Here is a 15,096-nt window from a genome sequence, read left to right as displayed (position 1 = left end):
TCTCATCAGTTGCCTTCCCTAGAGAAGTAGCAGCACATAAACTGCACAAGACCCTCATTCAAACAGTCTTCTGCTCTCCAAAAATATGTATCTGTCCAAGCCTTTTTCAGCATCATCTCGCAGTCCAGGGACACCCAGGTGCCCAAGTTTGGGCTAGGAGCAAAGCAACCCACGTCTTTCTACTGCAAACAAACTAAGGGCCCTGTGCCTTCGTGTTGCCCTCCCCACACTTTCCCCAGCTGTGGTTTCATCCCCGCAGACCCTGGCAGACAAAGAACAAAAGGCAGCGGATGCCAAGGAGTAGGTTTCAGCTGCCCATGAAGCCTTCCCATTACGGCTAGCACAGCTGAGGAACGCTCAAAGAACCCAAGAGGCAGTGATAGGGGCTGTTTATCTTTTTATTATAAATTTAGTATGAATGACCAATGGAAAAGTCACAATGGAGTACCCAGAACGTTTTATCAAAATTTTAGCAGCATTTAAACAGTAATAGATTCCCAACCTCCTCCGGGCACCCCTTGCCCTTTGCCTCTCACCCACGAAACAGTAACCTTCACCCAAATGTGCTTTCCAAAGCTGTGCAGGGGATGTAGCTAGCCATTTCCCCCCGAGCTGTCGTGAAAAAATCTCATCCCAAATGCTGGTTACCACGCAACCTCCATCCGCGCAGGGCGAGGTTCCCGTCCCCTCCTTGTGATCAGCAGCACGATGGGAGGCTGGTGGGCTGTGGCGTGGGATGCAACTCGCCCCGGGGGGGCCCCAGCATCTGCTCGCACCCTCGCCATGCTCCTCACACCAGCCCCTGCGTGGGTCAGCACTCTTGTGGGCGCCCATACCTTCAACCACAAAACCAGGGCTAAGCCCGTTTCCTACCTGCTGCTGCCCTTTGCTTCTGTACATGGGGGTGCCGTGCACCCCACAGTCCTGCTCCTGTACCTGAGAGTGTGTGGTTGTGGCTGGATGGACAGACAACGGGGAGACTGACGGTGCGTTCTCCCACTGGAATTGATAGCAGGGCAACCGGGAGCTGAGGCTTGAAGGGGAAAGGTAGAAGGCGAGCAGTGAGATACTTCAACCCACAAAATGAAGTCGGTCTACTATCAGCTAATGTGGAGAACCGTGGTCTGCCTACTAAGTAACAAGAACTAACTTTTTTGTGTGCTTTTTTTTTTTTTAAAGTTACATTAAGACATGAACAGTACTATCTCAGCCTCGCTGGCGAGAGCTTGGTGAAAGCAACGTTGAATTAGAGGTGGGGAAACACAACACATGCCCACACGTGTAGACAACAACATAATATTGGCAAGCTATTCCCCTGCTTCTTTGGTACTTCCTAAACTTTCTTATCCAAAATATATAAGGGAAATGCACCATTTCAAAGTTACTGTTTGTAAGTATTTACACAGCCATAACCATCACGCTATCATACACAAAGATCAATATAATATGAACAAAGTTATTTTATGAAAAGCACTTCTGCACATTTTATTTTGTTCCAGTATCTTAATAGCTTTAAAAAAATTCATGTGTTATGCAGTCCTGTACCTCGCTTCTTCTTATATCAAATGGACAAGAAACATTTCCTAATCCATACTCTTCTTCAAAAGATTAAAAAATTGCCACCAAAATGATACACTATGTACAAATTTTACTAAATATTAAATTCTAGGCAATTATTTTCACCCCACTGATAATATAACTTAGGTATTGTTACCTACTATATGCATATATACTTCTTTAATATATAAGAAATGGCACCACATCACCATGTCACCAATATGACACATTGTTATGTACAGTAGATAAGAAGTTAGATATGGAAGATGGATCTTCTCCGACTGGTTCTTTCACGGGAACGCTTCTCCTCTCGGTAGTAGCTTGGCCATTTCCCCTTTTCCCAGCGGAGGAGGCTCTTCAGACGTAAGGCAGGATCCCGTACATCAGCAGCGCCATCACCCCGGCACTGAACAAGCCGGCCACCGGCACAGTCACAAACCACGCCAGGAAGATGTTGCGGAAAAGGCGCCAGTCAACCGCTTTCTTGGAGCGGATCCAGCCAACGGCCACCACAGAGCCAACCTCGGGGAGCGCAGGGAAGAGAGAGGGAGACAAGATGTGAGGGATAGGTCCGAGTGCCCGTAACATGCCCACGGCCACACCAATGCCAGTCAGCTGATACCAAGCGATGCTCTGAGATAAGGGAGCCCCTGATGATGATGATGGCGCTGTTCTGGTGGGGTGGCAGGAGGGCAACAATTTCAGGGTGCTTTAACCTTTATTTTTCAGTGGTCTGTTTCTCATGGGTCTCGGGGTCAGCCAAAGGAGAATAAAAATGCTTGTGGGTTTTGCTCTGCCCTGCTAGCTGCCGGATCAGCCATGAGTGCAATCGAGGCAGCCTTCCACCCGTCCAGCACCTGACTCAGTCTGTAGGGGAGAGGGCAAGCGTCCACTGAGTCTGGCCAGACTGCAGTCTAAATCATGAAAACACCGGGATAGTTGTTTTCAAGGCTTTGCTGGAGAGTGTGGCATGGGGCAGGTTGGGATAGCTAGTATGGTTCCCGTCGCACCTTCCTGTCCTCTTGCTGGTTTGGGATGTCCTGCCTGTTCACCCAGCAGCTGCTGATCCTCTGCAGCTTATAGCCCGGCATATGGAGCTGACTCCAAACAGCACCTATATATTTCAATACTGTGGGCTATAAACAGGACAGCAATGGCAATGTAAGCAGCTGAGCCCACCCTGTAACAGCAATGGTAACTTGGCAGGGGGCAGACAGACAGTACAAGGTTAGACCCAGTACAGCTGCCCTACATCAAACTCAGCAGTCCGAGCCCTCCGAGGAAGACCAGCCAGCCAAGCCAAGCAGCCAGAGCTAAAATCCTCCCTGCAGAGAAAGACATCAGCCTGACGCTATGGGGCATGCAAACCGCACGGACAGCAAGAGGTCTGGCTTCAGGTTTGGGAATGGATAAACCACCAAAATACCCTTCGAAGGCACTGCTACCAGGGCAGCTGGGTAGGTCGGTGTTTTTGAAGACAAAACACACCACGATATGGGCAAAGCTACAACCTTTTCTTCCTTCAAATGTATTTTCAGTTAATAAGCTCAGGTATAAACCCAGCATATTATCTTTTAAGAAAGAACAGGACTGACAAAAACATTTCTGGTGAAAAATGATGCAAAAACTTCAGAAACGCTGTGTTTTCTTTCTGCCCTGGAAGTGGCCCTCCGTGCCCTTAACAAAAACATGTAAATCAGTGCAAGTCTATTCAAAGCAGACGGTAAAGCAGCAAGAAATGTGGAAGGAATATCCTGTTTTGAAGGAAAGGAAACTCCAAGACACAGCTGGGCTTGTGCTCCCTGAAATGCCATCCCTGCCTCCTCTTCCCTGCTTGTTTTCTTAATGGGAGTATCAGTCCCTGCCTATAGATTAGAAGATGGGCTGCTCCCCATGTGTGGAGCCAGGAAAATGCTAAATGCTGGGAGGACAGGGAAGCAGGGAGAGGTAGGATGGGAATATTGAATCCGCATCTTTTGTTAACACCTATTTAACTTCTAACTGCTGCTTAACATTTCTTTTTGGAGGAAAGAGTTATTCATGGAAGACCCTGTAACTCTAGGGAAATAAGACTCTCAGAAGCGCCTGTGACAGAACAAGGGAAAACTAAACTCAATATTCTAGGACTCAAAAGGCCTCGGTCTAAAGCTTGATCCAATAAGGAACTCTGTTAGATAATATTTAATCTGAATACCCCTTGAGTGGACAATACGCTATTCTGTATTTATGAGGTGCCCAGTTAAGAGGAACTCCACACTTCTGACTATAGATACGCGTTAACCTGAGGAAACAGCATTAGCATTTGGTTTTTCAGCAGCTCAGCTGTTAGGCCCTGCTTTACATTTTGCACGTCTTTAGCATCCATCTGTCATGCTTGCAACAAGAAGCATTGCTTATTGAGCGAGCCTGCAGTCTACGTACGATAATCTCTGAGTCCTTCCTGAAATTTAAAAGGTATCAGCAATGATGGCATTGGTAATCTGTTTTAAACATTATTGAAGTTTAGTTTATTAATAGTGATTTTGATGGACTAGAGGTTAGGAGACACTACACATTGGGTGTAGGGACACTACACCGTCTGCAGAATTTCAGATGATATCTACTTTGAGATCGGTTTGAAACCAGTGCAGTTTGCCTTCAGTATGCTCTGCTTAAAGCATTACAGGAATGCTTTTGGCTCTCTTGTTCCTCTGCAATGGCATATCATAATAACACACAGAACATAATAATTCCATCATAGCAACACAGAGAATATTTTTCAAAACCCCAAAATCATAATAGCAAAATGGAGCTGACAGTATGACCTCAGCAAAGTCGCTTTTGCACAGAAAAAGCATTTAACTCCTGCACTCTTAATTTTATCCATATGTGAACATATTCAATGTTACAGCTGAGAAATGCCTGTTTATTTCTACATCTTATACCTTAGAATAAATAACAGGCACTATGTGTAACATTCAATATTATCATTTGCCTACCTGGGCAGCAGAAAGGCAAGGTATGCATTCATACCACACCAGCTGCTCAGTGCTAAACCCCAAGGGAGGTTGAATGGGTGCAGGCAGAGCAGCAGAACACAGTGGCTACTGTGTTCAGACTCACAAATTCCTTTAGAGGCTCAAAAGGTTAGGTCTTTACCTCAGGCCCTCTTGACTTGGAGGCTTTCAGAGGGACTTTCCCCTCCCCTTTGACTCATGGCAAGGACAAGGGTGCAGTTCAGGCTCTCAGCAGGCACCGAGTGTGGAAAAGCTGCTGGGCTGTAGATTTAGGACAGGCATATTGGGTGGTGGCTACCTGATGTAGACCAAAGCCACTGATTTAGGACCGAATGCAACTCCTGATCTGAGAGGGCTTGACGAGTTTTTATCAGAAGCTAATGCTTTTCTTCCTGCTACCAATCTCCAGTTTGCCACCACATCTGCTCCAAGACGTGAAAACTGCTGCTCAGAGCTTTCCTTCATACTTGGTCTCCATTTTTCATTATAGTCTATTGTTTTACCTCAAAAAGGTCTCCCTCCATGTAAGGTGTTTCATGTTGCTCCTTCTTTGCCATCGATTTATCTAGTTGCTGCACGTTCAGTTGACTGACACTCCTTCGGTAGGGCTCCCACTTCAGCAAACGCTATTTTGCTGTGGAGCAAATGTTGGGGAAAAGAGTAATTCCCACTCCCTCATGCTAGAGGCTTAGGACCAGGTTCACCTTGAACCCATTTTCTTTTTGATTTCTAGGGCGAAATAATTTTTCTGCTCATTTTCTAGAAGGCATTTCTGTCTCAGTGGCTGACAGCACTTTCAGAGAGGCATTTTCCCATGGAGTAAATGCTATATAATAGTTCTTTTATTCCTCCACCAGGCCCTTGAAGAAAACAAGGAATACGTCTGTTGCAAGTGTTTGCTTTATCTTGTGTTGATCACTTAGGATCCTCCAACTCAGGATCTCATTTTGCTGAAAAACACAGTTATAATAACGTGACATCCTGGAACAGTCTAATCCTATTGCAAAGTGGATCTTCCCATTAAGAATGATCCATCTAATGAGATACAGCAAACTACAGGGAGCAGACACAGACTAACCACATTAACTGCTTTTATGGAAATATTTTTAAAAAAGAATTATTTTGCTCTGCAGTTAGAAAAGACCAACCTTTTAACTGCGTTGAATCAATGAATACCTCCTAATGCCGCCCTCTCATTAGCTTATGGCTTCTGAGACATTTTCTTTTTAAATTCAGTCTATTTGTCTGCACCAAAGTGTATTTTCTCTTTTACAATGGTTGGCTAAAAGCACTTCAGGCATGCAACTTCAGGATAATCAAAGCTGTATTATTCTCCCTGGCAAATTCTTCATCACGCATTTGATGTACCAGTCAGCTTAAAGGGAGGTGGTTTCAGGCTAGCATTTTTAGAAGTGGATCATGTGTTATTATTTTTCCCCTCCCTTCTTGATTCAGAGGAACCAGAGTTCAGCCAACGCCAGGAAATCTGAACAGCGTTTCAGAGCAGCTCAGTCTTGGCTGCTTCTCAAAGAACTCTACAGCAGAAGAAAGAAATTATTTTGCAATAGAGGAAGGCTTTCTGAAGAAATGGTTTTCACTACAAAAAGGCTGATTGAACCAACTTGGGGCGTTTTGCAGGATGTGTGGATTTCATTGACTCTTTCACTGGAAACCAGGTCAATGTCACAGGCAGGGATGCCCGGCTTCTTGCCAGCCTGCCTGCCACGTCGTGGAGAAGTTAGCCCTGAAAACCTGCCTGCCCCAGCCCCAGCCAGAGCTGGAAGGGCTCCAAGGTCCCCAGGGTGCAGTAGCGAATCCTACAAGATCTGGCTCTTGTAGGGCTTGGTGGTATGTCCCGAAGCAGAGGGGCTTTGCTGCTCTGGGGTCTCTGATTTCGGAGGGGCTTCCCCATGCCCTGCCAGAGGGTGAGGGATACAGACAGCTCTGCATGTCCAAGTGCTTGGGAGTCCATGGAGAAGCAAAGGAAAGAAAGACAGGATGTTTGACTCAGGAATTTCCTGGGGAACAAAATTGAAAATTCCCGCTATGTTCTTCCAGCAGTGTAAATGTCCACATGCTCCCTGTTGCCTACAAGCAATATAAATGTCTTCTCACACAGCATGTCATATGACACAATTAAATTCTGCTCATTACCCAGCCTATATCTATACTTCAAACTGGTCTTTTTTAAAAAAAAAAAAAAAGCCAACAACCTTGTTCAAAGAACTAATTACAAGGGCCAGATTCTGTATTATAATGCACAAAAGTGAGGACAAGTTGGTTTAAAAGAAGAGAGACATTAAAATATTAGCTTAATGATGTAGCAGTGTTTTTTATACAGGTGGCTCTAAAATACATGTAACTGGGATCACACAAACTACAAGTCTACATTATTTTAATATGTCTAAATTAGTTCAATACAATCACGTAAGGGTGAAAGATGTTCCAGACTTTTGTGCAATTACTTATAACGCTGACTTTGCTTAGCCGTACCGGCTTTAAAAGCGGTCCTAATTATTTTGCGATCGCTGTCTGCACGGTGCATCGCATAGTGAAGGCAATCTGCAACAATCGGTATCTCTCGTATTTTGTTATGGTTTATCCTAGTGATGTGATTTACTGATGCGATCACTGCAAACTCCAATACCTTGCAATGGGTGGAGCTTATTGGAATACCCACATTTGAGGCTACAAGTACCGTTAGCGCACACATTACTTCAATGCAAAATCCACTGTGAAGAAATAAAAAAAAAAAAAAAAGACAGATGGAAAACCTGTAGTAAAAGAGTTATATGCAGGAAATCCCATGCCATGCACTTATCAAGAAAGTGAAGTATAAATGATGAATGGTGCGCAGCCCCTGAACAAGGGAGAAACGCTACCCGACCAGGTTCAAATGGCACCGTCGGAGGAAACCAGGTTCTTCCTGGTAATCGTTTGCTTTAAAATTGAGGTCACGTTTTTGTAAGTGCTGATTTTCTTTAACCACAGCTATGGAGTTCACGCTGTGCCCGACTGCAGCGATTTTACTGTGACAACTCCAATGCATTTTTTGGAAGCCTGATTATTTTCCAGTGTTGCTGGCACGACCGAGATGCGCTGACGCACCTCTGCCTAACCGTCCTCCGTGAGCAGCTGTTTTCCCCTCGCCATGCCATTATCCGCTGGCTCGAGCGGCACAATTTTAAGATGAATAGTCCAGACTGCCTTGACTGCAGTCGCTGGGCAAAGGCATACCTTGCAGTGTGTAGTACTGACAGGAAGTCCAACATTGGAAGCTACCACAACTGTGAACGCCGAAGCCAACTCAATAGTGAATCCACTGCGGGAAGCATAAGAAAACACTTCACAATCACTCTCTGTACCAGCTCGGACTGATACCATGCAGCGTGCCAAAGTCTTACCCATTTCTTCTTTCGACTGTTTTATCTCCGACTGATTTTTGTCATAGGAATAAGTTAAGAGAACAAGGAAGGGCTGAATAATGGGAACGGCACAGGCTAGTCATCTGCAGTAACCTGGCTGCACGGCTCATTGCATCAGGGACTTTTACTACTCTACGCTGCGGTGAATCATGCCTAATTAGTAATTCGGTTAAGCACCAGCAGAGGTCGAGTATGCCTTAAGGATGAAAATTACTGTAATAAATACATATGGTTTTAATAGTCTGAAGCGCACTGGGAAAGCCGCTGTAATCTTGCCATTTTCTAAATGCACCTTCTGCCACGTTAATTAGGTCATCAGCAGAAGACTCTGTTCACGTAGACCTCTACACCTCAAACGCATTCAGTATTAGTTTACAGGGTTATCTTCTTTTCCTTTCTCTCTTTCTTTCTCTTTCTTTTTCTCATTCTTTCTTTCTCTCCTTTTCCTCGTTTTTTTCTTTAATTTTTTAGAAAGACAGAGAAGTCAAAGCCAGGTTATCATTAAAATCAAAGCACAGCAAATCCAGCAAACGGCATTACAAACAAAATACTGGAGCCGCAATTTCTCAGATTGGTTCACACACAAAGTTCACACAACCGTAATGACAGCAGTGCACCTACCTTGATGGTGTGATTGGAGTGAGGTCTTTACCCATGGTCTGGATAACTCTTCTACCCCAGACCCAGAGACCCACACAGATCCCAACACCTCCATAAAACAGCAGCCAGATGGGAGTTGACGCTTCTTGCATTACACCACCTTGCTCGTAGATAAGCCAGAGTGCAACGAGGGGACCAATTGCATTGCTGGAGAAACAGAAAAACATTGCCCGAGTTACAAAAATGCAGATAATTGCCTTGAAGGAAGTCTCTTATTTTCTGTGTGATTTTTCTTCATCGTGCATGCAAACACCGCTCTGACTTGACCCTACAGGCAACACCCTTTCTTGCTTGGAAAGGCTGCAGCAGGAGACTCTTATCACGTTGCTTTTTCAGTTGTCACTTCATCACTGATAACTATAGCAAATGCTGAAAGGAATTTCTCTTTTACAAATTGTTTCCTGAAGTGACAGAGTCGGTAATACCTCATTATGTCTGTTCTGGGACAAAACCAGTGTTTTCAGTACTGCACTGAAACAATCTCAAAATTTACCAATTCGAGAGCTTTGCATCTTTATAATTCAAGCATTAAACTATCTCTTTTTCTCAAAGAGGGAAATTAATGAACAAAATTACCATCGCAGACAAGAAGATACAAATATAATCTAGTCTGACAACCTCTAACGTTTGGAGATATGATCAGAATGCAGCCAGGAAGGTGACTTAGTCCTCTTCAAACGCGTTGTAGAGCTAGTTGGACTGGATCAGAGAGGACTCCTTGGTGACAGAGAGCTGGCGTAAGCCCTTTTTGCTACCCTGCTGTTGCTATCTAGAAAAACACTGAAAGTCAGCAACACTGAAGTCCCCGCTCCTAATGCAGGTCACCCAATATTGGTGGCTGGAGTCTCCAGTGCCTGGAGTGAGATTTCTGACTTTGTTTATTCTAAAAAAACATCAAGTTTCTAGACGTGAGAGTTAGAAGAAAAACTTGAAAGCTGGTAACCAGTTATTTTAGAGGCTTACATACTAAAAAGCAGATAACAACTTTGACATCCCTTTTTTTTTGCAGCTCTTTTGCTAAACTCAGTAGCTGCTTGCCCTGCTGAGCAGCATTTATCCACAACCGAAAAAGCAGAAGTGAGGCAGCGCTACACTTATGTCTAAATAATCAGGAGAAGAGCAGAGCAAACCTGTCCAATGTCATTCAAAAAGTCTGAAAACCAACAGGAAGCTCCCCTCTTTGTAAACCGATAAGGAGAGCAGGTCGCGGCGAGCGCTGCAGGCAGGACCGACAGCTATGCTCGCCCTGCAGCCAGGACCAGCTAAATTTAGTTCCTGGTCTCGCTCCAAAGCACACAGATGGAGTAAGGGCCAGTTTTAACGTCAAATGTTGTGCAAACCAAGCCACTGTAACCGACAGTTAATAATTTACTTGAATCCCATCTTTACCAGATATGAGGTGCTAGGGGCTGAGTGCTAATTGCCAAGAGACGAGGGTCCTCAGCACTGCAAAGCTCGGCGCATCTAAGCAACACGAGACCCTCCTTCTTTCTTCCGGTCCTTGAGAAATCAAGCTCTGAACCCTGAGAAGCGGTCCTGGAGCAAAGTAACTAGGAAGGAATTTTCCCTTGTAAACACACACAACAACATTCAAGCTGTGAGGCAAATGAAAATACTTGAAAATGCTCTTTGATATAAAAAGGAATGAATAATTCTTACGGATTTTGAGAAGGATGCTGGAAATAAATTAGTGAGCTAACACAGATAATAAAATCCGGTGGGTTTGAAGACACTGGGCAGTACGACGAAGAATTAAATACACTTTAAATAAAGAGTGATTTCCACTAGCAAAAGTACTTTAAAATTCTGGTCTGATACTGTGCCTGATCATGCATTTGATTTGTTGAGTTTCTGCATGAGTGAAAGGACGGTATCTGAAAAGTCCTTAGTTGCCTAAATGCAAGAATTATTTTATCTTCAAGGAAGAAGAGATTCTTGATCGAAGCGTTTCTAATATTTTTAAGTCGATCTGCAACTTCTTTGCCAGTGTTTTCAGGTGTGGATTAAATTACTTGCACATTTAAATGCCTTATTGTGCATAGAAAGAGAAAGGTAGTTCACTGTACCTTCAACTGATGGATGCAGAAGGATGGATAAAGGCAACTAAAACATTGATCAGATGAATAAAAGGGAAGACTGATCATCCCTTCTTATAGTGCTATATGACACGGGGACGACCTCCCTGTTGAAGACAACAGGTACATTTGGAGCGAGCCCAGGCACTGATTCCTGACTGTTCTGAAGAGATTATGGTTGGATATTTGTCAGTCCTAATGTAAATGGGAAGACAGAAAAGGCTTCAAAAACTACAGCAGCAAACTATGCTCTTTTGTACCAAAATCCAGTTTTAATTATTTGCAAATGCTATGCCTCTGTGAATCAACTAAGCTTAATCCTCAAAGAAAAGGTTATTTTCTTATTTGTGGCAACGGAAGGCAAGGCAAAACTCTCCTGACTTGTGCTGAGCCTCAGAGGATCCGAGTGGCTGATGCTGCCCAACAGATCAGAAGAGATGACACTGATGCCCACAGAGGCAGCACTTCTGATACCTTCCCTGTAGGAAAAGAAAGCAGAGGAGCACTGGATCTATATATGCACGGAAAGGCAAAAAGGTAATTAACTGCATTTTCATTTTTGGGTATCTGCACTACTGGTTATCTATTCCAGAGAACACATTTCTCCTCTCCCTGTAAATCATGTTCAATGTGACTTAAATGTTCAGCTCCTAGGGACAACGGCATCTCCCAGCCTGAAGACCTGCAAGTGGCTACTTACAGCCAGCAAACCAGCAGTTGGTGCACAGCTGGTGGCCCCGATCTACCACCGTCACGGCTCTTCAGAGGGCTCCTTCGGCTTCTGGATTTGTTCAGTAGGTCCAGTCCCAGGGGCTTGTGGTATCAACGCTTCCTATGCCAATGGAGAACAGCTCTAGAAGAAGCCGTTAGGCCTGTCCCACCACAAAACTGCCAAAAGCTCACAATGAATGCGTCTGACTCACAAACTGCAAAGTTTAGGATCTTGGTACTGCATATATCAGCTTCAAATCATTACCACGAGCATGTGCAATCAACCATCCTTGGGACTAGGAGGAGTTCATCGATAGAAGACAATCAGTCCCAACAGGAGAGTAAGAGAGAAATAACACACACAAAAAAAAGGCATTGTTAGATAAGAGACTTTGCTTTGAGACCTTTTGTGGTTAACAGATGTCTCCTACAGCTGAGTGACTAAGCAGATGAACCACGAGGACACTGGCTAGACTGGGATGTGGTTGTCACAATATCTCCCCACTGGTTCTATCTCATTTGACTCAAGACATGACTAGCAGGAAAGCAGACCTCAAATCTTCCATGCATTTGGCTAAGACACATTTCACAAGTCTATTTTCAAGAAGTGATTTTTCTCTTACTCTCCCACGCAGCTCTTTTACTTGCCTTAACTAACTCTCCTTTGTGCTGGAGTTCCAAGTCTTATTCGTGGTAGTTTAGAGGGAGAACAAAAAAGCCTGAGATGGTCACCCAGGGGCTCTGAACCCCTACCACATCTATCCATATGTACAACTGCCATTAGGTTCCTATGTAACTGAAGTGCTTTTGAGGATGATACCACATTATTTAGCTATTGAGTTTAAAAGCCCAGACAAGCCACTCCTGTCATGGTATTACTTTAGTTTTGTACACCTAATATGCGTTTTTGCCACTGAGCACAAGAGGATGGCCATTACGAGTTAATTTTAGGATGAATTTATAAAACGTTACGGCATAAGAAACCTATCTCCTGAGTCTACCTGTCGTGAAGTGTATTCTCCATGTCCAGTATTTTTCACCATCTCTGCCGGGCTCTACCAGCCCCAATTACTCGCAGGGCACAGGGGCTCTTTGCCTTCCCTGGCAGCACAATACAGGATTAAATACCATCTACAGTAATGCTCATACTTGCAGACGTGTATCACGGTGGTTCAGCGAAGTGTTGCTGAGTGTTTCTGAAGTGCTGTCTGACCCTCACGATGATTTCGCTAGCTCTCTCGACTAATGTGAGTTGGCACAACTTCTCTTTTTCTGCTCACTTGTGCCAGTTGAGAATCTGTCCTGCACCATTTATAAAGCTGTTGTGAAAGATAGCATTTGACAGTGAATCTGAACTATAAATAGAGTTGGCTTCTCCACTCCCCCGTGAGACAGACAATATTACCGACAAAAAACACCCCCAGATTCAGCTATTATGAGACGGGCTTAGAAATTACGGTTTCCCATGGACGCACACACATGAGCAGAGATTTTTAGGTACCTTTGGATCACAAGTCCAGGCCCTTCTCTGGAAGAACAAGGACTACAACCTTTTTTTTTTTTTTTTTAAGTAAAAATTAAGGGTTTTTTTCAGTAATGGAAGGATGCCATCAGCTCTGTCGCCAAATCCCATCAAACTTGTCATAATATTTTATGAACTAGCAACATTGCTATTACCCCGCTACTTCTTTTTTGAGGGGAGTAGTGAGTTGCTCAAAAAGAAAATCTAATTGTATTTGAATGCTACACTCTGAATAAGGTTTGTGTTATAATCCATGATCTACAGACTACTTGATCACCATGCTTTGATTCTCTGCTACCTGGAAAAGCAGATTGTGTTTTAGCAACTTTTGAGTGGCTAAAAGTTGAGTTGACTGAAATAAGCTTGAATCATACATTATGACTGATTAAAACTGAATGATGAGCAAAATAACCGTCTGAGAAATGTATATTAGCTTCCAATATTACAAATATAATTACAAAATCCCCAGTCATTTGACTATTTCCCAAACCAGGATTTCAGAAACGAACATTCCACTGGGAAAATAAGTGGGATGATATTTCTGAATATGCTGCAGTTACGCCTGGAGACATCACCCAGTTGAGTAAGGGTGCAAGGAAGATACGCCTGTATGTACCAACAGGAAAAAAAATATGTCCTAATCTCCAGAGATCTCAGATTATTGAGACAGTTTTATCCTAGTTCCCATAATCAGACAGTTTTGAAATAGTATGTATACCATAGTGCAATAGAAGTGTGTCACAGCTGTGCCCTGTGAAGTGCAAGCTTTGGGTGTGTTAATGAGTCAGGAAAGCTACGTATTTCTTCCTGCAGCTCATTGCTGCGTACTGTAAATGCTGGCCCTGAAACCCCAACTCCCTGGACCCTGGAGGGTTGGGTCCATCCTCCCCCTTGCCCACCAGCGTCAGCCTTCCCCCGGCAAGCCCGGTCGCAGGCCCTGCTCACAGCAGGATGGGGAGGGATTCCCACGCCCACTGGAGCCCCCTGTTTCTTGCTGCTTTTCTCTGGCTTGCCTGTGTGGCACAACAAAGATGCCACGTACCTGCACAATTAAGGACACAAGTGAAGATTCATATCTACTTGGGACACAGGCTGCACTTTCAGGACAGACTGCTGTTAAAAAGGGAAGAAATCAGATTTCAGGCTGCTCTCAGTAATCGTAATGGACAGATTAGCTTCCTAAATATTCTAAGTGGTCTTGACTGCAGCTCTCAGGGAGGAAATAAGAAATATTCATTTTGTAATTCAGTCTTATTATAGCTCCTTTAGACTCCTTATTTAGCCAGGAGACTGAATCCCACTAAGCTCTCTGTGTGCAGTGAGACACTGGCAATGTTCTGGCCCTTCCTTCCTTTAATCCCATTGCATTTACTTAAGGAAGAGGGGAAAAAGTGAGTCCCACTGCTGTTTGTGTGCTCTGACCTAAAACTCCAGTGAATTCTGTAGCGAGGTAAAAGGAGAAGTTTCTTCTCCCTGTATTTTGGGCAAGCAGGTATTTCCTAGTTTCACTTGCATTGCTTTGCTTAACAACAAATTCCCTATCTGGCAGCAGTTCAGTTTCCCTAAAGTCACTGAAAGAATGTGTAGAAATATATAAAAAATAATAAACATTTTTACTATAGCTCTGAAGTAAGTTTTAAATTCTATCTTCAATAATGTAGCCTATATCATTTGGATAATAAGAGAGCCATTCTTTGTCAAGCTTGTGCCATACATCTATATGGCATTACCTGCATATTTTAACATGAATGACCCCTTTTTCCTATTATATCTAAGTATGAATATGCAAGGGTAGTCCTGAAGTCCTCCATGTGAAACTTAATTAGAGCAGCCACATTCAAACAATTTATGCAGCAGGAACTCAGCAAAACTGAGATCCCCCGCACAACCGTGAAGCATCTGCAAGCAGTTTTCTCCTCCCTACAGCACGTACCAGCTAAACCTCGGTACCACCTGCACCTTGGCACGCACAGACACAGGCAGGTGGCATGGTTTGTGGTCACCCTGTTCAGCTGGAGCATCACAGCTCCTGCTGCCATCACGATAACAAACCACCTTCCTCCATGGCTGGAATCCACGAGCCCAGGGTAGATGCCTGCTCACACAAGCCAGGGCATGTGGCTCCTTCTGTCATCCCCGGGGTTTCTCCT

At 44.1% G+C, this 15,096-nt stretch overlaps 1 protein-coding gene across 3 annotated transcripts in view; it reads right to left on the bottom strand.

Moving 5' to 3' along the window:
- Positions 1–381: 381 nt before the first annotated feature.
- SLC20A2 (solute carrier family 20 (phosphate transporter), member 2) overlaps positions 382–15,096 on the bottom strand; it is a 39,551-nt gene continuing 24,836 nt past the window's right edge. For 2 of the 3 annotated variants that reach the window (XM_009334138.1, XM_009334137.1), the window contains 3 exons: positions 8,600–8,785; positions 7,791–7,875; positions 382–2,079 (listed from right to left, as the gene is read on the bottom strand). In XM_009334138.1, coding sequence (XP_009332413.1) covers positions 1,915–2,079; positions 7,791–7,875; positions 8,600–8,785 — 436 coding nt within the window. In that variant the 3' untranslated portion in view covers positions 382–1,914. The remainder of the gene's footprint in view (positions 2,080–7,790; positions 7,876–8,599; positions 8,786–15,096) is intronic. The other variant, XM_009334139.1, reaches the window with a different exon arrangement.

Source organism: Pygoscelis adeliae, unplaced genomic scaffold (assembly GCF_000699105.1).
Source record: "Pygoscelis adeliae isolate BGI_AS28 unplaced genomic scaffold, ASM69910v1 Scaffold521, whole genome shotgun sequence".
NCBI classification, from domain to species: domain Eukaryota; kingdom Metazoa; phylum Chordata; class Aves; order Sphenisciformes; family Spheniscidae; genus Pygoscelis; species Pygoscelis adeliae.
The sequence above is the reverse complement of the archived record's forward strand: the minus strand, read 5'-3'. Positions and strand labels throughout refer to the sequence as shown.